Raw genomic sequence first — 23,327 nt, 5'->3', positions numbered from 1 at the left:
TCTCAATGAATATGGCCTCAAATGCCATATTAGAGGCCAATGACAAGGCCCATCTGAAAGCTTCAGTTTCAACTCGAAGAGGGAATGTGGTTTTCACTATTTAAAGCCCATTTAAAGTTTGGATTTTGGTTGTTCTTAATTTCGTTACAGAAAAAACAACAACATAGGCTGAAGCAGAACTTGGTTTGCTTCTGCCTATATTGTTATTTAAAGCCCATTTTAAGCCCATATATTTTTTTTAGAATCAAGCCCATATAAATTTTAAATGTGTAAGTTTAGTCCTTAACATTTTTTTTATTAGAAGTTCCTAACATTTTGATATTGTATAAAAATAGTCTCTACCGTTGAATAGTGAATGAAAAATACTAGCGTGCTTAATGGTGATATTTAAATATTAATATTAATGTCATGTGGATTGCCACATGGCCTTTTTTTTTTTTTTTTTTAAGTCTTTTGTTATCATATATAAGAGATTTGAAGTTTAATCTTCATTTACGTTTAAAAAAAAAAAAAAACTAATAGATATCTATTGATATAATAATAAAGAGCAATTATTATAAAATGGATGCTAGAAATTTGAAATACTATCGTACTCATAAGGGTGAGAAGATGTTTAATCTTCTCGTAAATTATATATGCAACAAAAATTAACAAAACCATGTGTTTCACATGTGATCAAGTGGTGAGTAATGAAAACTTATAAACATTATAGTTATGGGTAGTGAAATTTCAACCAAAATCAGCATTGGAAGAAAATTTTGATTATGGGCAGTGGCAACAATATGTTCAATGTTGACACTTGTTTATCGTTCTTTTTTAGAACTTCCATTGGTGCCATGTGTTTGCAGTTTGCTCAAACTTCTGTGGTCAGTGTTAGACAGAGGGTTGTCACTATCAGTGTTTCTCACATTACCTGAAGTGAAGAAAGGAAAGAATAATGCTTGTGCTGGCACAACTTGTGCCACATAAAGTTACATGGCACAACTTGTGCCACATAAAGTTACATGGCACAACTTACAATATAATTTACTCACGTGGCAAATTGTGAGTAATAAAAAAGTGAGGGTGTCACTTTATGTGGTAATAGCACAACTCGAGAGGAAATGGTACCGTTGGGTTGGGAAATGGGGAATAGAAGTCAAGGGGGCAATTGGCAAAGGAGAAACTAAGAGGTTGGGTCCCAAAACGGAAAAGTGGTAATTACGATTTTGGATTTGGGTTTTTCTTATTTTCGTTGTAGAAAAAACAACATATTTATTCGGTATTTTTTTTAAGCCCATATATATATATATATATAAAGATGGATACAAGTTATCACCTGCAACTCTTGCAAAATTACACATTTTTTACACTTTTTATCTAGAAGATTCAAGGTTAAAAATACTTCGTTAAATATGGAAAATGCTAGAGATACAAATTTTTTTAAAAAAATTTTACAAACAGTTAATGTAATAAGTTATTATTGGTAAATAAAAAAAGTGATGTTATTAGAGAGTCTAGATGAAAACTAATAAGAAGTTGACCACAACAATAATTTATAAAAATATTGTAAAATAATTTGTACCTATAACATTACTCAATAAAAATTGAGTAATTATAAAACTACAAATTATTTCACAATTTTTTTTTTATTACAACTTCCACGTGGTAGACAACGAGTAACAATTTTTTATTTACTTATCTCACTTTGCTACTTAATAGTTAGTGAGTGCCACTAGACTTTTCCAAAAACAATTCCTTTTACCCAAAAAAAAAAATAAAAATTGGGATTTAAATAAATTTTTCCATTTATCTTTCTTCTTTTGTACCCAACCTCTTCTCCTTTGCCAATTGCCACCCATAAATCTATTCCCCATTTCCTAAACCCACTGTACCATTTTCCTTGCTTCACTTTCAGGCAATGTGAGAAACACTGGCAAGGACAGGCCTCCGACTGACACTGACAATTGACAACAGAAGTTTCCCAAACCAAACTACACAAATTTGCCAAAAGAAAGAAGCCCATCTCATTCCAATTATCAAAGCGCCAATCATAATCTTCCAATTCCATAAAAAAGCTTCAAAAACAACAACCCCAACAATTCTACAGAGAGAGAGAGAGAGAGAGAGAGAGAGAGATTAGAGATATGAGTAGTAGGAAGAGAGTTTTGGTAGTGGGAGGCACTGGCTATTTAGGACAACACCTATTGCAAGGCTTTTCAGAGATCCAAGGCACCCCATTTGAATACGATCTTGTATTCACCTACCACTCTAACCTTCCTCAACCTCTGCTTGATGCCCTTCCTCATTTGCTTCCTTTCCATGTTGATTTGAAAACTGGACAAGGATTTGATGGCATTTCACGCTCATTTGGCCAGGTCTGTTCTGTTTTCACCCCAAAACAGCAACTATGTTCGCTATTGTTAATTTACTTTTGATTGTTGGATTGCAAACTAGAGAAATTTATGAATTTGGTTTATGGGTGTTTTTATTTTTGTTTTTTAATAATGTGGTCTAGGAGATCTTTGTGTTAAAAAAAAAAAAAAAAAACCTTGAGCTTTTTTAGCTTATTAGTAATAGATTATGGGAATTTTCGGCATTCTGCATTTTGTGTTTAAACGTGCACGTGAAACAAACTACTCAAAGCGCCTGTACCTGGGAATCTTTAGTCGTTTTTATGGATTCTATTTATTCATACTTTTTTTTTTGGCCCCAAGAAATTTCTTGGAAATTAGGAAAGTAGTATAACTGAATTGCTATCTTCCTTTTTCATTGTCAAGTTCTGAATTGAGAATAATCCAACTTTTAGTTATCACATATGGAGGTCCATATGTCTTAGCCATTAGTTGTCTAGGCAGGATTCATAAAATCTGAAATGCTAAAATGCTTTGTCTACTGAAACTTACCATAAATGTGATATGAATCTAATTTTCTGTTTTTTGATTCTTTTTTATTATTAAAAAAAATAAAAGAAGAAAGATTTTTAAATTTTAAATACAGATGAACTTCTATCTGTGTTTCAAGTGCTGACAATTATGTCATACTTGAAATGTCAGCCTGATGTGGTGGTGAATTGTGCGGCACTCTCGGTACCTCGTGTCTGTGAAATGGATCCTGCTGCTGCACTCTCTGTTAATGTGCCATCTTCTCTTGTTGATTGGTTATCAAACTTTAAAGAGGGTAATACCCTTTTAATTCACTTGTCAACTGATCAAGGTAAGTACTGCTGAAATTACTGGAGGAAATAAAAGTAGAAAATGTAATTACTATGAATTGTTATGTATTCTTATTGTTTGTATATATGGTCCAGAAGTCTTAAGATACAAAGAGTGCAGACCTATGTCTTATAAGAATTAATATCTGAAGCATGACCTGGCTAGCTGGTTTCAGCCTTATTAAGCAATGCTGCAACACAAAACTGTCACTAGTGGATTTTTTTTTTTTTGTAAATAAAAAAATAGCTTAAGGGATACTTTAAATTTCATTTTAGAGGTGGCCGCAATTCTTTAGTCAACTCAAAAGCCTAAACACCAAACGTGGTAAGATTAAAGTACATTCATAGGACTTTATTGCAATTGAGTGAATTGACCACAACACTTTTTGGCATAATTCTTCTTTTCTCAAGTCTCATCTTGTACTCATTTGATTTATTTGGCCCTACCTTTTGAAATACCACTATTAGATATTGGGGCAGTTACATATTATGATTTTTTTCCATGTCAATGACAGCATGCATATAAGTTATAACATACTAGTGCAAGTAAATAAAGTTAATAATCTTTCTTGTGTTCTGTTCCAGGCATTTTCTTTCTATTATTATTAGTCATCTAAGCTTAATTTCTTACACCTGAAAAATTGTTAGTACCGTGACTAGCTGGATTGTGAAATTATACATGCATGTAGTGGATCTTGAATCCTTGTCCTCACCTTTTACCTTGTTCTTATGGCAAGAGAAAGTGCTATTTGAGCTCTAAGTCATTGGCCTTTTCTACTTTTCATTTAGCTGGACAAAACAAATCTCAGATACAGCTATTCCCTATCTCATCCATTTATCTTTCTATTTGGCCTTTAAATATTTGTGGCTAGATTGTCTATGATGTAAGTTCCCAAACAGTTTATGAAGGGGTGAAGTCCTTCTACAAGGAAGAAGATGAAACTGTTCCTGTGAATGTTTATGGAAAATCAAAAGTGGCAGCAGAGCAGTTTGTTTCCAAAAAATGCTTGAACTTTGCGATTTTGAGAAGCAGTATCATTTTTGGGCCACAGACTATCTCACCTGTTCCAAAATCGCTTCCAATTCAGGTGTGTACGTAGAATGTAGACCTTATGTTGTACATTCACAAGTTTATTGGCTATTATCTTAGCTGCATCTGATTAGAGACTGCTAAATGTATTGGCTTTATAAGTGATGGGAAGAATAAATTGTCTTTCTCGCACCAGGTCTGAGTGCTTGTTATTGATGACTATGTTCTTAGCAAATGCATTCGTTTTAAAGTTCTCTTATTGTTGCTTTCAGTAGATAGTTTGCCTATATTGTTCTGCAACCTGCCAAATCCTTGCTATGTGAATGATCCCTTTCTTTATGAAAGTGTCATCCATTCCTTATAGTCATCATTTCCCTGGTTTATAGTTTAAACTCTTCTGTGTTGAAATTTCACCTCTTTATGGTTTATAAAATTGGACATACCATTAATAGGATGATTTGAAACTGATCTTGTTTGCCAGTTCACTGTCTTAAAATAGAGAAAAACCAAAAATAAAATAAAATTGCAATCGTAGGTAATCCAATTGAGTTACCTTGATCTTATGGATGCTAGAACAAGTTGTGTTTACTGGCTTTTGACTGATTTATAAATGATTTTTGGGGAATCCTTCCTGTTTTGAACTGAATTGCACAGACTTGCAGAGTTTACTCTATTGATGTGTTGCACACCAAAACTAAATTATACTGTTCACTATTCTTGGCTAACATTTTTTTAGCCAACATGACAACATAACAAAGTGCAAGATTATTTCTTTAACACTTTTTCAAACGTTCAACTAAAAAGTAACAAAAGGTTGGAGGTACAGATAGTGGAATTGATTTGTTGGAGATAGGACTAATAATAATATAAGCACTAGCAATTTTTCATGTAATTCTCAATTACCATCCAGTGGAAACATCAACAGCAAGCACTCGGAAAATGTTTTCTTTTTTACCAAAATGAATTTAAGTGGTCTAAGGAAATTGAAACTATAATTTTCAGTTTATGTATTGTGTGAGACGAGTCAAAATAATTTTTCAAAGTCATATATTGTTGTTATTGAATTTTCAAGTGACTGGTTTAAATGTGTGGCCATGAGACAGGTCTGGCTTGCAGAGAGAGATGGGGGGGGGGGGGGGGGACCTTTNTCTCTCTCTCTCTCTCTCTCTCTCTCTCTCTATATATATATATATATATATATACTTCTAATATATATTATATGTGAGGATGGCAACAAGCATGACGGGTCAAATCAGGGATGCCTATATGAAGTAAGAGTAAGGTAGGTCAAGAGCGAGATAAATTGGAAGTATTTTCACATTTCTAATGAGATAGTTTTAGCATTAATGAGATAAAATGAAAGTAAACAAGGAGGAGTAGTTACGAGAGTATTAAAAGAAAGAGAGAAAGTAAGTATAGTTGCCCATGAGACGGTTAGAGTCAGTTGGAAAGTAAACCTACTGTTTAATCTGACAATTTCAAGTAAGGATAGGGTAAAGCGAGCAAAACCTATCATTGTCCCATTACTTTTCAAGGTAGAAAAAAGTTAAGTAGGACAAAGCAAGATAGGGAGGAAAGTTTTTACCATCTCTAAACCCACATAATCCGTATAACACTTCTTTTTATTTATTTTTAATCACTAAGACTATGAAAGATTTATTAGGGTCTATAGATTATAGAATGTGAACTAGTGAAGTGGCTATCACAAGGAGGACAAATTGCAATTTCCCAAATAATAATAATAATAAAGAATATTGTATATGTACAAATTAGTAGGAAAGTATAACTTGTTTATACATCCAAACACTCATACTAAGTCAGAAGAATGTATCTCATGAGACCACCATCTTACAGACCACCATCTTACAACATGTAAAAATCATGCATACTATAAGAGACAACCCTCTCACAAAACCATTTCATAATATACTTTTTTAGCGTGTGAAATGGTTAGCTTGTGCAGCTAGGACAAATATTAACCCAAGTGGTTCATTTCTTGTATTGGGCCTAAGTTTAAAGAAGTGGCATCTCAAAAGGGAATTAGCCCATAATCTTTGGTGGGCTTGAACTACTCATTCACTGCTTACTGCCCTTTATTCCCTGGCTTTTTTTTATTTACACCGCCATATTGATGCACAGTATGCATTAGTATTTATATTTAGTACTGGTCTTATCTCCCAAAAAATTCAAAAATGATTATAATAGTTATAATTACTAGCCTCATCACAAGTGCTCCACACTCCACGTACATGAGGTTTTTTTTTTGGTTTACTGTCATAATTTTCTATTCATCTCAATTTGAGGTTTGAATATATGTTTGATCATATTATGCATCTGAGAAATATTGATATAGTTAAAGAGTGTCAGTCAACTAGCTCCAAAAAATGAACACATTAACACTCAAACATATGATTTCAATGTTAGCAAAAATAAAAACTATAATATTAGAGAGGTTTTAAATGGAAATCAATTTCAGCAGTTTCAACAAAGTTCAAGGAAGCAGAAAATAAACTAATTTCTCACAACCAGCTTCAGTATGTGAAAATAATTTTTTCAAGCAATTCAAAAGTTATTTTTTAAGGTTTCAACTTGTTCATACAACCTATTTGCAAAATGCTGAAAAAGAAACCATACCAAATAGACACATATCTATAACACTCATACATTTTTCCCCTTGAAGGAAAACAAAATTATGGAAGGGTGATAAAAGAAAAACACTTTTATTCTCTCTTTGTTTTAAGACATGAGAAGCATCTATGAACTCCACAAAGAGCAGTGGACTTGGAAAGACACTCGTGGTCTCAATTGGGGCCTAGTATTGAGAATCACCGTTCATGCTATACCCCTGGCAATAGCACTTGTACATACTAGAAACTACAGAAATCACAACATCTTCACATCCTCAAGATTTAGCCCCAGTAGTGAGTGTCAATTTGACACCATCTGTGAATGAAGTGGGAGAAAATTTTAGAGTCTGAACTAGTTTGGATAAATTCATGGATATGTCAGCTGGGACTTGACACCTCGATCAACCTGAAGAATTATTTATAGAACAAAAATCACCACAAAAATTATACATAATAATCAATGTGATTGCATGATCCAATAAGTGAATTATCATAAGCTAGTAAATATAATAAGAAATGTGCATCCAACAAGTGAGTTGATAGATGGTTAGGGGATGAAATGAAAGAGATGGTGCACAAAGATCAAGACAGCAAATGAAGAAAAGGCAGGTCAAAAATCTGGTTCTCAGGCATTTAAAAATTAAGGATTAAATCTTAAATGCTATACATACTGAAGATGCAGACACTGGTTTTTTAATGATGTGTTGTATCCTCTGAAATCCGCCACAGCCTCAGCCATTTGTACCCTGGATACCCTATCTGGTCCACCAACATTTAGTAGCAATTGCATTTGCTTACCCTCTGGTTCAACAATTTTGATTGTCAAAATCATTAATAAAGACATTCAGCATATATATATATATAGAGAGAGAGAGAGATGTCAAGGCATATAGAAAAAGCAGAAGGTTGGCAACATCCATAAAATATAACCACAAATAAAACATAAAGGCTCTAGATTCCTTTCATAGGGATACTCTTCCACAAACAAAGCATTCAAAAGTATCATTAGCATGGTGTTATAAAATAGAAGGCAATTTTGATATTGCCACACGGCCACACCTTAATCAAGACTGTCCTTTACCTGAAGATGGATATCCTGAATGTAAGAACCAAATGAATGATGAGGTGAACAAAATAACATGCTGCAGTTTATCATCTATGTTACCAGTATTTAAACTTCAACACTGTAAAATTATACCTGATATCCATCTGCTTGTCAAAGCTAGTATGATAGCTACAACATCCTTGACATACACTGGCAGCGAAACTCATCATGGAAGAAATCCATCTTTTCTCCTTTAGAGAGGACACCATCAATCGCACAAGAGAGAGAGAGAGAGAGAGAGAGAGAGAGAGAGAGAGAGAGAGAGATGAAACTGCACCGATCCAACTGGCCCATTTAACTCGTATAGAAGCTCTGGTCCATGAAATGCGTAGCCTCACACGAGTGCACGAACAAAACAAAAATAGAAAAGCTAGAGATATCCACGTGCGGAAGTAGCAGTAAAAGACAAACGAGCCCTCCAGTTACACAGCAAGTTGCACACCCATTCCGTAACAAAAACCACATCAACTCTCAAAAACACTTGAGAATCCAAAAGCTCTCAATCTTCCCGATCCTACTATTTCTCAGGTAAACTCAACACAACACCACTTCACTGCACTTCATTCATCACTAACTCACTGTGCACTTTGTATTAGTATTTAACTATTTATCTACAACTATTCTTTTCTTTTCTTTTGAGAGGCATCTACAACTATCTATAACTGTATCTATATCTATATATATAATGAACTAAATTAGGGTTGTGCTTAAGATTGTGATACATTTTCCTTCTGATCCACATCTGAATTTTGCTGCAGCTAAAGAAAGAGAAGAATCCAATGGGAGGTGGAGCAGATCACGGACATGGACATGGACATGGGGAGGCCCATGGAGACTTTCGTACCAAGGTCTGGAGCATGTCCGGTGGCCCATACTGCAGGCCCAAGCACTGGCGCCGCAACACCGCTATCGCCATGGCCGGCGTCTTCCTCATCTGCATCCCCATCGCCATGAAGTCTGCCGAGCTCGAGGTCTTCTCTCTCTCTCTCTCAATGTTAAATTTCTGTTTGGTTGCTGAGAAAATGTGGGGGAAATGTGAATCAAAGTGGACTTTTTGAGTTTTTTAGAATTCTTGAGCTATGTTTTCTCTGGTCAACGTTTTAGTTTCCTTTTGGTTGCTGAGAAATATAAGAAATTTATAAAATTTTGGAAGTTAGATTATTTACAATTTAGGCCTGCAATATTTGGTTGAAACAATGGGCAAACAGCTGTTTATGGATCTAGGTAATAAATTTTTTGTTGCGGTTTCAATAATTTCAAAAGTAATATGTTTCTGAGGGTGGAACTTGTGAAGGTTTGAGATTAGGCATTTAGGCTTCTTGAGGCTGTGGTAAACAATTCTTCACTAGGTGACATTGAGACCATAAATTTCCCCAGCAACGAAGTGATTGGAATTTTCATTTAGCATATGGGCTTATAGATCTGCTTTGGAACTTCCCTTATGTTTTTCAATTGGACTCTAACTAAATGTCATAACATCGTACTTTTAGTAAATAAATTTCATTCGAGTTTTGGTTATTTTAAATGCTTAAAAAATAAAAATCTGGGTTACACATTTACTTAGTGTGACACGAGCCCATAATCTCACCCTTCATGTCATTCATATGGGAGAAGCAAGTGTCACTTGAGCCAGTTGAATTTGGTATGCTGAATACTTTTAGCCAGATGTTTGTAATCAAGACCTACCTTCATTCTGTCTATTGTTTGTATTATATACACTGGAAACACGGCAACTTGTTACTCTTAACAAGGCAATTTCATGCACTCAAGTAAATTGTTGACTTACTCCTTGCAATGGATGCCATTTATTCTTATTTTTTTAGTTTAACAAACACTTAATAAGAAATGTACCTTTTAGCAGAGGCTATGAGGATATGGATGCATAGAGATTCTCTCTCTTATTACCATACTGTAGACATTCCTCATTCTAATATTGTTTGTGAGTGCGTGTATGTGTGCACATACCTTTAACTTTTTGTATGGCTTATTATGTACTATGGTTAGTTGAATACATCTCCAAAAAGTTGGGCATTTTGAATCCACATTTGCTTTTGTTTGCCAATTGGAATTGGTTGAACTTTATTCATATTGCAGTGTTGCAGTTTCAAACTCCAGGCAAGATAGTTTTTTATCTGTGTTTATAAGTTATCCCTTGATAGTCATGTTAATTGACATGTGCCACTTGGAAATTTCAAATCTTGGGAAATGATGTGGTGCCATCTTTAATGGATTGGATTTTCTGTATATCGTTGGGTTGTGGTCATGGTAGATAGTGACATGGATTTTTTACAATAGCATAGTTGTGTTTGGGTTTAAATGTAATTTTATTGCTCATGACAACTAAGATATGAGAGCGCTTAATAAAGATGCTATAGTAGAGTCCCAAATGTCTTCTCTGATTTAAGTTGTGTCACTTGGATTGAAATCAAGAAAACATTAACGTTGGTCGGTGGTGTTTACTTGATCTTAGTCAGGTTTGTTTTGAGTTCGCCACATCTTGGGAGTGCAGATGTTACTGCGTTAGATTTGCCATTACATTTGCAATGAACGACTAAAGAATTTCTTTTATGTTCACGTTATTATATAGGGCTTCAATGGCCTTGATAAGGTCTACTCTGTTCTACTTAGATACGTATATAAGAACACAGCATAACTAAGCCTTATTCCCTAGTTTCAAGTGCTTTAATATAGATTCAGCAACAAAAAGAAAAAGAAAAAGAAAAGTTCTTTAATATAGAGATAGTCGGGGGCTGAGGTTGAAGAAAAAAAAAATTGAGGTTGGATCTCTTAGTGTGTGCCCAAATTAGCCAACAACCCCCCCTCCCCCCCTCCCCCCTCCTTTCTCTGGCACATAAATTGTTTTTAAAGCAATTGGGGTTTAGATCTTTTGTTTTTCTTTGTCACTAACATTTATTTCATTTTTAAAAAAATTTTATTATACTTGGATCAATAATTAATAAAGATGCAGAGATTGAACATGATGTGAATCATAGGATAGCTGAGTGGAGAAGTGGACCAAAAGAATTGTGTGATTGTAGAATACATTTCTTTGATAAGTAATAAAAGTTTTATTAAAATATTCTAAAACCTCCCAGTATATAAGTAAGCATACTAAGAGCAACAACATCAGCTCTTCTAAAATATTCCGTACATTTTACATAAAAAATCTACTTTTCTATTTTACACCATCATTTTTACAAAACAACCACATCAGTTCATCTATTATACACTATATTTTATATAAATAATATTTTTATGAGTTGAAGAGAGAGAGAGAAAGTGGAAGAGAGAATGTGAGGGGAGGGAAATAATACTAAAATAATATATAGAAGAGTTACAGTAACTGTGCATATATGCACGGTTATTGTAGCACTTGTGTATTTATGTACAATTTTACACCAATTGATGTGGGGTTTTTTTTTTTTTGGTGTCAAAATGTGTAAAATAAGCTACTTTTTATATTTTGCAAGACTTTGCAAGAGCTGATGTCGTTGCTCAAGGTCAAACTCAAGCAAAGTTCAACCATCTATAAATTTTATAAAATAATTAAAAAAAAATAAAATATAGAAGAACCATGGCCTTGAAACACCGCCATCCAATCAAACAAGCTGTGTAAAAGGATCAGCTTCAGATTCATCAAATGTCATTCTGAATCTTCAAACACTCACTTATTTTTGTAGTATTGAATGTTGGGATGTTAAGAAGTAACATATTCATAAATGAGTGTAGCTGAAATGAGAATGTTAAAATGGATACATGGAAATATACAGAAAGATAGGATTCAAAATAGGGAATTTTGCTCAAAAGGTAGGGGCAGCCCCTATTGATCAAAAGATGAGGGAGAGTCGTTTAAGAAAGTTTAATTGTGTTCAAAGGAGAACAATTAATGCGGTTGTGGGAATGAGTGAATTGATTCAAGTTGAGGGAATGAAAAAAGGTTACAGCAAGACCAAAATAATGTTAGTAGAAGTAGTAAACAATGGCATGTCAATTAAGAAAGTATCATAGAGTATGACTTTGGATTGGATAGAATGGTGGAAATAAAACCCTGACTAATATGTTGAGAATCCATAGCCAACTGCAAAAAAATTTGGGACTAAAGCTTATGTGTTGTTTTGCATTTCTAATCTAGAAAGTGTCCATATTTGCATTTAAATAAGTGTTGATATTTAATTTCTGGTGACCTCTCTCTGTAGTATTGATGAATGTTTGTTCTAAGGATTCTTTCTAATAGGAGTTGGATGTCTTTTTCTTGGAATTGATTGAAAGCAACCCTATACTATATGATAACCACTTTGTATAAACTGATGGAGAGGACTAGTTCAACTATTTGAAACCTCTTTTCCCCCATTTCATGTGTTTTTTCATCGTGCTTGTGATGACCATGATGAATATAGCTAAGAGGACATTATTTTCTTGCAGCAACGGCCACATCATCCTGTTCGTCCAATTCCTTCACAGATCTGGTGCAAGAACTTTGGCAATAAAGACTACTAAAGCTGTCCTGGAATCAAGTGTAGTGGAGGTTGGGTATCTAATTCTCGCTGGTTGGCATAGCACTCCCTGTATCTGTTGATTGCCAGACAATATGGCGGTCTTTTAAGACTTGCTTTTTGTAATGTTTATAAGATTTGGATTTAGAACTCTGTGTGGGTTACCATCATACAATTTTTTCCATAATGAAAATAAGATGTTGACTGTTTTGCTTGCTTTCCTTAAAGAAAACATTTCAGATGGTCTTGCAAGTTGTGGAATTAGTATTGTATCTATTCTTACTTTAATGTTGTTAATGTCATTCAAAAAAATGTTATGGCTTAAAATTTTGATTGGTGAAATGATGAGTATAGCATTAGTTGGAAAATAATAATAATTGACCTAATTAATTATTTCAACGACCTGAGTCTTTGTACTAGAGTTGTTCATCAACCAATCTGCTCCGATGAAACCTGAAACCTGCTGACGACACACGGTCCAGCAATCAACATTGTCATGTCATTTGACTCATTTCTATCCTTGGCCAATAACCAATAACCATTTCAGAGTTTTGACAACCACACCGCACCACCATTTGAGCTAGCACCACATCTATAGCAACAAATCTCTTAGCCCACGCCATAGATTTGGTTTCATTCCTCAAGCTCCAATCTTTAGCCTCCATAAACTCTGGTTGCCGCCATCTTGAATGTGTCAAGGTGTGTCATTAATATAATGGTTTGGGTTTTTGAGAGCAAGATTTGGTTTCTCTTTCATTGAGATTTCAAATCTGATTAGTTTTTGAATATAATATTTGGTTTTAGACTTCCAGGTCTACTCTTTCTTTTTCTCTAGTTGTGTTTTTTCCTTCTTTTTGAAAACCAATTGGAGCTTCGACAGCCTACCGATTGAAATCGCCATCGATCTAGTTGGAAGACTGAGCTAATCATGCAGCGACATATATCTTTTTAGGAATTCCAACGACACTGCTGTGGCCCAAAAACTCCTCCCATCACCGGCTGCACTGGCTGATGTACAACCCTACTTAGTAGTACTCCTAGTTACTTGCTCACCCCTATCATATTGTATTTTATCGACAACGAAAATAAGATATTGACTATCTTGCTTTCCTTGAAAACATTTAAGTCTTGCAAGTTGTGGTATAGATATTGTATTTATTCTTTGTTTCAATATTGTATATGTTATGGCTTTAAAATTTTGATATTTGAAATGATGAGGATAGCAATAGTTGAAAAACAATAGTAATTGACCTAATTTATTTTTCAACCACCTTAATTTTTGTACTACTCCTTGTCACTCGCTCTTCTCCCATACCATATGTTGGGAATCTTGGGATAACTTAATTTTATTGGTTTATTTTGCTTAAAAAAAAAAAAAGACAAATAGAAATACTATTATATTTCGAAAAAAATGAGAATTTAAAAGGTAAGAAAAGTCAAATTATTAAGCTAGTTTTAAGTTTGTCCAAACAAAGAAATTTTTTTTAAGTATCCATTCACACATAAATATAATAGAGAACCAACAATATAGCATGGGGTAAAACTGTAAAAGACTGAATGTAAAATTGTTTAAAGGGAAATGTTAATGAATACTCTAAGAGTATTTGTTAGTGAACCATTTTAGGAAAGTTTTTATGGAATAAAAAAAAGAAGTAATTAATGTTTTTTAACTTTTTCAATTTCCTGTAAAAGTGGTATAAAAACTTGAAGCTGTTAAGAAATAACTTTATGTTAAATCATTTTGCTTTATATCATATTTTTAACCAGTTTTATAGGTTGTAGAGTGAAGCTAACTTTTTAAGTTTCACTTGTCACTTCAGTAATATTTTCAGTCTCTTCATCAATTTATATCTGTATTTTATTGGGTGCACCCCATAATGCCAATTAACATTTTCCTAAAAACTTTCTCAAAATAATTTATTAACAATTGTCCTAAGGGTACCTATTAACATAACTCATTATTTAATACACCCGATGTATCATACCTAATTCTCGCTTAAAGTTAGGTTTCATCTATAGGTCTTGCACATAAAATGATAAAACTCAATCTTACGTGAAAGACGTGTTTCTTGTTCTTTTACTTGTAACTTTTCTGTTGTTATCAAGCATGCTAATTGCTGCAAGGGTTCATTTTTGTTGTAATATTGGCCCCTTCTCATCTCCAATCTTCCTGGACATGTTTTTTCAGCTGAGATGGTAGATGGCCCCGGGCCCTAATCCTCTTTTGCATCACTAAAATATCTCATTCAACACGCGCGGGCGCACACAAGACACAATACTAGGGGAAGGTAAAACTGCGGCAGGAAATTGGGCTCAAGGATTTTGTTCCTGACAGAGCGAGGCTTAGACTCCCTCCATTTCACTCGAATGGAATGGAACCATATTCCACCTTTTATTATTTCTGTTTATGATCAATTGAGTTAAGTGATTCCACTTGATTGAGTTAGCATCAGTCAACATTATATTATTTATTTATACTCTTTTAAAATGGACTTCCGCATGCCAATTTTGACCTGGGCCTCACTCAAAAGCTTTCTCGAATTTTTCCTTTGACAAACTATTCTCCTCCTTTTTCATCCTAATGTTCTATAATTCTAACTTCCTTCTTAAATTGATTCATGTAAAGAATACATATATAATGAATTAATGTTGTGGCCAGTGGCTACCAGGGTAAGTGACTACCAAATCCTATATTCGTAGTAGGTGTGAGTGTGTGGCTAATCAATTTTAGCCACAAAATCTTAAATGGAAGAAGCATATTCTGAACTTATTTGGAATATTAAATCAAATAATTCACCAAAAAATTGATTATAAAAATAAAAGGAGCATATGCTGACCACTAATGAAACCAGAAAGCAAAGACATCCTCCACATAAAAGTTCCTCTTGTCAAATTAAACCGTGCTGTGAAATCATAGAGATTAGAAAGCATCAAGGAACAAATTAAGTGCACACGGTAAACCTTTTTTCAGCGGGGTTCACTTCACATTCATTCGATTTTTTCCAAAGTGCATGTGTGTTTACCGTGTAAAGCTATATGGCCAGATGAGATGACTCTTTTCTTAGATTGTCTTGGTCCTCTCATTTTTAAAACTTTTGTGCTTTTCACGCGTTAGTGTCATTCAAAGTTGGTTCTAGAAAAGAAATACACAGTGAACCATTCACATTAAGGGAGTATTTGTTCGCTGTGATGTGTTTTTAATATAATGCACATTTTAATCTTCAAAGAAATTTTATTCTATTTCAAGAGAGAGATCTTCTAACTTTGATCTTATTGATGTTTGATGAAGGAGTTTTGTGTGTGTGTGTGTGTGTGTGTGTGGAACACTAGAAAAATCCTCTATCAAATGATAGAAAGTGTGCCTTAAAATAAAAGCAAGATTTGTGAATTGTGACATTAATTAAAGCGGAATTGGATGAGAAAGACAAAGTTGAGAAGGTAAAATCGTAAAAAAGTTAAAAATTTTGATCTAAAAATTGAAATTAAAAGTAAATTTTTTAACTTTCGATTTTAACCATGAAAAATGTGATTGCATGGTACAATAGTCCCAGATCTCAATCCAGTTTATCACACTAGGACATTCTAATTTTTTTTTTTTTTGATTGGGAAGACTGTATAAATTAATATTGCTCATGAAAGGCTAAAAATACATCATATAAAATAGCTTGTTTAATGAAACAAGGGTTCTCCTCTATCCAAGCAGAAAAATCAGCAATGCCTAAAGCATGCTTTGCTAGAATATGGGCTGGCCTATTGCCATGCCTAGGGACATGAGACAACTCCATGCTCCGAAAATCATGAAGGGAAGATACGACACCATACACTATAGCAGCAACAGATGCAGGGGAGGGGCAATTTCCTACAAAGCATTGATCAAGTTCAATGAGTCGTTCTCAAGAATAAAGTCATGGATAAGTAAGTCTTTTGCAAACTGTATACCTACACTAGGACGTTCTATTGGAAACGTATTCCTGAAAAAGAGAGAGGAAAAGTATAAACATCACTAGTAGGTGGCCTCTCCCTTCGTACCATCTGCCATGCATTTTATTAGCAAAATATGTGGTGTCAAGTGTCAAGCGTTAACATGTGATATGTCTAGTTAAAGTGTCAAGACTCACGAGTTTGCAACAGGTTTAATTCCCTATTGTTTCCTACTTTTTTGGTCGTTCTGTATTGGGTTCCTGTGGTTTTTTTTTTTTTTTTTGGGTGGGTTCGGTGGTTAGGAAGTGATGATAGTGAGTCCTATTTTTCAGCACATAAAGCACATAAATATTAGGTATCATTGTACAATGATAAGTATACAATATTTTTACAATAAATCATAATTGATAAATTGTTATTGATTTTAATTTAAATTTACTATTGAAATTACTTTTTTACCCACTAATAATAACTTGTAACAATCTGCCATTTATAATTTGTTGTAAAAGTGCTGTGAAAATATTGTGGACATAATATTTCTCTTGTATAATCCATGGCAAATACACTTCTTCAATAAACACATTAAAGTTTTACTCCAAATTGAAGTGTTATTATAAGCTGGGGTGGCTCAACTATTAAGCCATTTGGGTAATGGTTAAGCCCCAAATGGAAATGGGTTAGCTATAATAATAATAATAAAGTAAAGTCTCATTTATTTATTTTTTTTAAACCCACTTCTATTGGCTAATAAAATGTCTTTGTCCTAAAATTTTTAATTAAGGCCCAAAAATGTAATTAATAACTTAAAAAAAAATTATATTCTTTTCGAATGTTATGCATTCTATTAATATGTTTTACTATGTTTGTGCCAAAGGCTTTGTAGCTGAATTGGCACATTCCCATGCACAAAGTGCTTAGGGGTCGAGGGAGGAAAGGATTCGAGCTGCGAGATTAGCAACATGTTGTAATTATTTCTCAAAAAAAAAAAAGAGTAAAAATTTTACTATATTTTCTCTCTCTAGCAAAATTAAAATTAGAATTAATAGTTTTCTAGATAAAGTTGTTATTGAAATCCACAATGACCATCTCCAACATAATAATTTTTTATATAGTTTATTCATATTTATTTTAAGAATTAAAAGTTTTAAAATAGGTTTTATAAATAAAAGAAAATAATCCAATTAACATATTAAGTTATGTCAAAATGCTAGATTAATTTTCTAATGCATGTGTCGCTTATAAAATATTAACTAACCATACATATTACATTTGCGTATGTGCTGTATAGCTATCCAAAATTAAAATTGATAAATCATATTTAAGATAGAATATGTCACAAGAATTATTGCCAATTGAAAAGGAGATCTTTCCGGAAGTTGAAAAAAAACATAATTAGTAGTAATTTTGTATCTCATAAGGTAAGAAAGATAGAATTTTAATTGAAAAAAAATCAAAGCATAAATATTATTTAATTAATATTTAAAATAAAAGAATTCCCATTAAAAACTGTCGCCTTATACTCTAAAATGTGTTGCACTAGTCCTAGATTGGGCCTTGTAAGTACTCATAAAATAAAGGCCCAAGCCCACTAAGAACAGTGGTACATTGCCCTTCAAACTAAGCCCAAACAATAGAATTTCTTTAGAGAGTGGGAAAATATTCCAAGTGCAATTCTAAACTAGGTTCAAGTCTAAGATCGAAGAGCCTAGGATAACAGAAAGGAATAACATAAGTAGACAATGAGAAAAAACGCTCTCCTCGGGCAGGTCCGAGGATTAGTTTCTTATATATAATGTTTGAGTTTATACCAGATAAAGCACTATTCACTATTCACTTTCTCTTTTTTCTATTTCATATATAAGAATGTCCCTCCCCCTTTTCTAGGAGACTCCCCTCCTTTTATATCCCTCTTCTTTGCATCCTAGCACTCCATCTGTATGCCTTCAGGTGTTCCTAAGGATAATTGTTCTATCAAAACTCTGCTAAATGTGGTGGAAGTGGCTATTAGCTGTGAATTTACTGTTCAGGGGTCATTTCCTCATTAATGCAACTGATAAGGTTGATGCAGGGCATTCAATGCGGAGGAGGAAAGTGTTCCATCCAGGAAACTTCCTCCTCTCTTCCTTGCCTTTGTCACTACTCCTTCTCCTTACCCTAGAACATCACAAGACACCAATTGGTTTTGACTATGCTTCCATCCTCAGGTGGATGAAATCTTCAGAGTGCATTTGTCTCCTCAGGTGTGGATTAAGCAATCTCATCACTAATCCATTCCTCCTCGATCCTCGGACCCCTCACAAGCCTTATTATTGCATATTGCGAATTTAAGTGAGATTTGAAATGAATATATTTCAAGGTTTTTTTTTAGGAAAGAATATAGTTCAAGTTGAAATTGAGATATTTGATAGAAATGACACTGTTTAAAATTAACGAATTTTTAAAAAATTAATTTACATTTAAAATAGCCTATGCATATGAAAAATCATCACAATGGCCATATTTTGCATAAAAAAGACATTTAACATGCCAATAACATGATTTTCATGATTTTGGCATGATTATCATGATATTAGTATAAATCAATTCAATTAAGGCTAAAGTTGTTAAAAACACAAATACCAAATTGATGGTTTTACAAAGATGTGTTCAACGAGAACCGCCGTTGAGATATTGAAAGAAATTAATAATTCTTCATATTAAAAAAATTACAAAACATTGACTTATAGAAGAATAAGAAGTAATGATGATAAAGAATTAGAGTTAGATTTTGGGATGATTCCTTCAGTTTTTGATATGAGTGGGCAAGTTTTGGTGATTTGAAAGGAATTAATTGGGTTTTATGTTTTTTATTGTATTTTGATTGTGGGTTGTCTTCATGCTTTCTTGGTTGCTGGCAGGTTTAAGACCTTTGCAAGAGAGCGGTCACGGGCGATGAGAATGGTTTTGTAAAATTAATGTTTTATGATTTTCGTTAACATAAAATCATATAAAGGGCATTTACTACCACTAATATCTATAACAAGAAAATCATAGAATAGACTTTGGCAAACTATTTTCTGCAAGTATTGGTCAAAGAATGAGTTAACAATACAAAACCATTACAGTTGCTTTTACCAAACTCTTACTTTGGCTTATGCTATATATAAATGTTCAGTATGTGGGATTAACTAATGCTCAGATACATTGAGAATACTTGTCTTAAGCCCCAAAATGTGTTAGACTAATCTTAATTATAAGAAGGCTAAATTTCCTCGAATTAATCCAAAACACATCAAAATCAGTATCAAACCTGGCATATCAAAGTTATACGCATCAAATGTAAGCATAGAGTAACAATTGTTATGATGGTGAGCGATGCAAGCTTGAACATAGAACTAGTAGAGAATTATAATATATGCGACGACACCCAAAAAAAAGAAAAAATGGCGTGTCACTACTATAACTACAATTTTTGGGCCATATGAACTCCACGGTCTCCACCACATCAAATCTTTTTAGTCTCACGAGTCACAACTATTATTATAGAAATATAAAAAGAAAATATATTTATTTTCCCTCGTGTGTTTAGTGAGAATAATGGAAAAATGGAAGAATAAAATAAATTTAGTATTGTGTCATGATTATGGTTTGAAATTATTGTGTCATGATTATAGTTTGAAATAATAAGAGTAATTTTCTAATTTCATTGCTCATGATTATTTTCTCACTAATTACTTACACAATTTTCTTTCCTCCCACTTTTCACCCCATTCAATCAATGAAAAATCATAATTCTCTCCTTTTTCCTTCCCCCATCATCTTTTTGCAACATCGCATTAAATTGAATTGAATACATCTTTTTTTTTTTTTTTTTTTGATGAACAAAAAGGGGGGGCAGGGGCAACCATGTGTGACTCACCTCCTTGGGCATGACCATAGGGGCACCCTCATTAGAAAATGTTGGATTGAATCATAGCTACTGTGACTGGGGTATCACAGACCTCACCCTAACACCCCAAGAGAGCTAACAGTAAGGCGTAACACATGAGTGCTCCCACCTCCCATTCTGAGTACTCGCCAGGATTCGAATGAGAGATCATTGCGTATGCACGTGGGATCCTTACCGCTAGGCCACCCCTCCTGGGCAGAATACATCTTTTTTAGAGCCTAAAGGCTCACCACCACTTTCATGATCGCACTAGTCTATTATACGACCTCTTTAATTGCAGTTAGTGGTCCAATATGTGATAAACAGCTTGAAAAAATCTCATTTAAGGAAAAAAAAAAAAACTTGGAAATATTAGACGCACATGCAACAGCAATTCCCCAATTTCGCCCTAGGACAAAAACCTATTTGAAGGGGATGAATATTACGTGTTAATTTTGTTTTTGATCTGTCAAATGCTATTTGTTGATTAACAATAGCATGTCAAGTAAATACCAAACTTTAGTAACTGGTTTAAGTACTTAGGAAAATTTCGAACTCTGTAATAATTTGTTGATTCTATATTTTGATTCTTGGTTATTTTTTTGGGTAGTTGTTGCATTGGGTTCTACTCCTAGTTTTAGGAAGTGATGATAGTGAAAGTTAAATACCATTGTACAAATCATTGCAAATATTCTTGAAAACGTATATAATTAACAATGATAACACAATGAGCTTGGATCTTGATTTCTCTAATCTATTTTGTTTCTCTTGCCATTTTTAGAGTAATTAAATATTAAATTAAATTATATGCACACTCATAACTTTGACATTACAGTAATTAGCATGTAACTCATGCAAACGCATAGATCCATTTAAAATTAAACAAAATTTTTATTATAAAAATATAAATAATTAGTCAAATTATTACCAAAAAAATAGCATGTAACACATGCATCAATGCATACGTATAGATACATTTAAAATTAAACACAATTTTTATTATAAAAATATAAATAATTAATCAAATTATTATTTTTTAAAAGAAAACGTAATTAGTCATGTATTAAAATTCTTACCTAAATTTAATACTACTTGTAGGGTCAGTTTTTGCGGCCCAAGCCCAAGGAGGTATGAATTTGGAACCCTCTGAGCCCAAAACAATAAATTTTGTAGAGAGTGGGCGAAAGGGCTAGGCAAATAATGAAAATGACAGTATTAAACAGCAACACCAATGAGAGAAGTTGAATTAATGTGCTCTCGGACTAATATGAGTACTCTGTCCGAAGAGAAGTTGTTCATTGATAATCAAGGGTTACAATTGCTGGAGCTACAACCATCTAAGGTACCCTTTCTCTCTCCTGTTTTTCGATCCCCTTCCATCAGAGGTACCCTTCCCTTATATAGCATTACCTTCTTACATCTCCTCCGTCCACTTGTTCATCATCCAGGCATCCACTCGAGTACATGTCCCATCATCCCACCTTTAGCCTTATGTGAGTGGCGGTAGCTGAGAAAGCACCGTTCAGGTGTCCTGTCCACATAAATGCGGCCAGAAAGGTAGGTACAGGGCATTAAATGTGGTGGTTGAAGTACGCCTCCTTGATATTCCCCTGTTGCTGTTATCTTCATGTGTGTTCGAGGTTCCTCTCCCTCCTTACACTTGTCAAATAGATCACTTGAACCTCCCATACTCGCGTTTGATCAAACCTCTTCGGATCCGAGGACTCATGACTGCTCGGACGTATGAGCATCTCCTCGGATGGTATACGTGTTCGTCTCCAGGCATCCCCCATTGGCGTGGGCTTCCGACTGAAGGCTTCATCTCCTCGGATGAAGAATGTTCCTCTTTTAGGGCCTTGGGCCGAATAAGCTGGGCTGGGTTTTTCTCCCCCCACATTAGCCCCTCAAAATTGTAGTTTTTCGTACGCATCCGAAGAGAAAAAGTAGGATTTTGACTTCCCCTGGGGCAAAAGCTTGTAAACAGGCAAACTTGAATTGACACGTGTATAAGTATAGGCACTGCTGCTTCATTAATGTCGCTGCGGCTTCCTTATTCCCCAGGCGCCTCATTAATTGCACCAGGTGACGCTTCGCCCTTCCTATCCAACGGTGATTAAATGATCCAACGGCTGAGGTTGTTCTTCGAAATTTGGGCGGGAGTGCCCCTGACCCCTCGTTTGACCCCGTATAAAGCTTCAGAGGACATTATTTCTTCTTCACTTCGCGAATCTTCAGACGCTCCAGAGAGAACAGACGCACCGCTCCGTCCAAAACTCCCAATCGCTGCTTTCAGGCTTCCTGAGAGCCATCAAAAACCTTCCCACAAGCCTGAAATCCTCTCTCCGATTTAATCCCGGTGAGTCATCGTTCACCAAATCTTTTAATTTTCTCTTCGGCCATCAGTGTCAACTGAGCATCATGGGAAAACTCGAATACATGGTGGATACCCCTGAGCGTTTAGAAGCATTTAGGTCCACGTACCACATTCCCCCCAACGTGGGTGTGAGGTACTGCCCCCCAGAAAAAATTCTAACGGACCGGGAGACGGGAGAAGTAGTTATTCCTCTTATCGCCTTCAAAGAAGGGGGGATGACCATCCCCATGGGTCCCATTACTACTAGCTATCTCCGAAACCATAGGATCACTCCCTGGCAGTGCGCGCCCAACATGTTTAGGATTCTAGGGGCCATTGAACACCTTAACCTCCACCTAGGATTGGGCCTCACCTGGCTCGATGTAGTGCATCTGTACGAATGCCACAGCCAGCAAGACGCGGGGTACTACTTAAAATCCCGGTCGGACGTGGTCAGGCTCATTTCTTGCCTCCCCAAATCCAACAAAGGGATGAAAGACGACTATGTGATCGTCTCGGGTGCATGGCATGACGGCCATCACTGCCCGACTAAGCGTGGAAAGCCAGGTGGGCCATGTTAGATTTAGGCACACTAACCATAGGCTTAGAGTCCTTGTATTTTAATCGTTTTCGGTTTCTTTTGTGATACTGTTTTTGAGTCCCTAACATAGCTCTGCTGTGCCTTGAAACAGATAAAA

At 34.6% G+C, this 23,327-nt stretch overlaps 2 protein-coding genes and 1 long non-coding RNA gene across 3 annotated transcripts; 2 read left to right on the top strand and 1 right to left on the bottom strand.

The window, feature by feature from the left end:
• The first annotated feature begins 1,796 nt into the window (after nt 1–1,796).
• On the top strand, nt 1,797–4,437 carry LOC111993799 (uncharacterized). Its single transcript, XM_024025624.2, has 3 exons — nt 1,797–2,357; nt 3,036–3,195; nt 4,094–4,437. The coding sequence occupies exons 1-3, from the start codon at nt 2,127–2,129 to the stop codon at nt 4,291–4,293; spliced, it is 591 nt and encodes a 196-aa protein (XP_023881392.1). The 5' UTR covers nt 1,797–2,126; the 3' UTR covers nt 4,294–4,437.
• A 2,321-nt stretch (nt 4,438–6,758) lies between these two features.
• On the bottom strand, nt 6,759–8,156 carry LOC136065168 (uncharacterized). Its single transcript, XR_010626793.1, has 3 exons — nt 8,049–8,156; nt 7,522–7,651; nt 6,759–7,256 (listed from the first exon to the last, which is right to left on the bottom strand). It is a non-coding gene; the product is annotated as an uncharacterized LOC136065168 (long non-coding RNA).
• A 195-nt stretch (nt 8,157–8,351) lies between these two features.
• On the top strand, nt 8,352–12,658 carry LOC111998541 (uncharacterized). The gene is made up of 3 exons (XM_024030631.2): nt 8,352–8,483; nt 8,714–8,926; nt 12,378–12,658. The coding sequence occupies exons 2-3, from the start codon at nt 8,735–8,737 to the stop codon at nt 12,450–12,452; spliced, it is 267 nt and encodes an 88-aa protein (XP_023886399.1). The 5' UTR covers nt 8,352–8,483; nt 8,714–8,734; the 3' UTR covers nt 12,453–12,658.
• Nucleotides 12,659–23,327: the final 10,669 nt, after the last annotated feature.

This window comes from Quercus suber, unplaced genomic scaffold (genome assembly GCF_002906115.3).
Source record: "Quercus suber isolate HL8 unplaced genomic scaffold, Cork oak 2.0 scaffold_869, whole genome shotgun sequence".
NCBI classification, from domain to species: domain Eukaryota; kingdom Viridiplantae; phylum Streptophyta; class Magnoliopsida; order Fagales; family Fagaceae; genus Quercus; species Quercus suber.
Note: the sequence above shows the minus strand (reverse complement) of the source record. Positions and strands in the feature narration are given on the sequence as shown.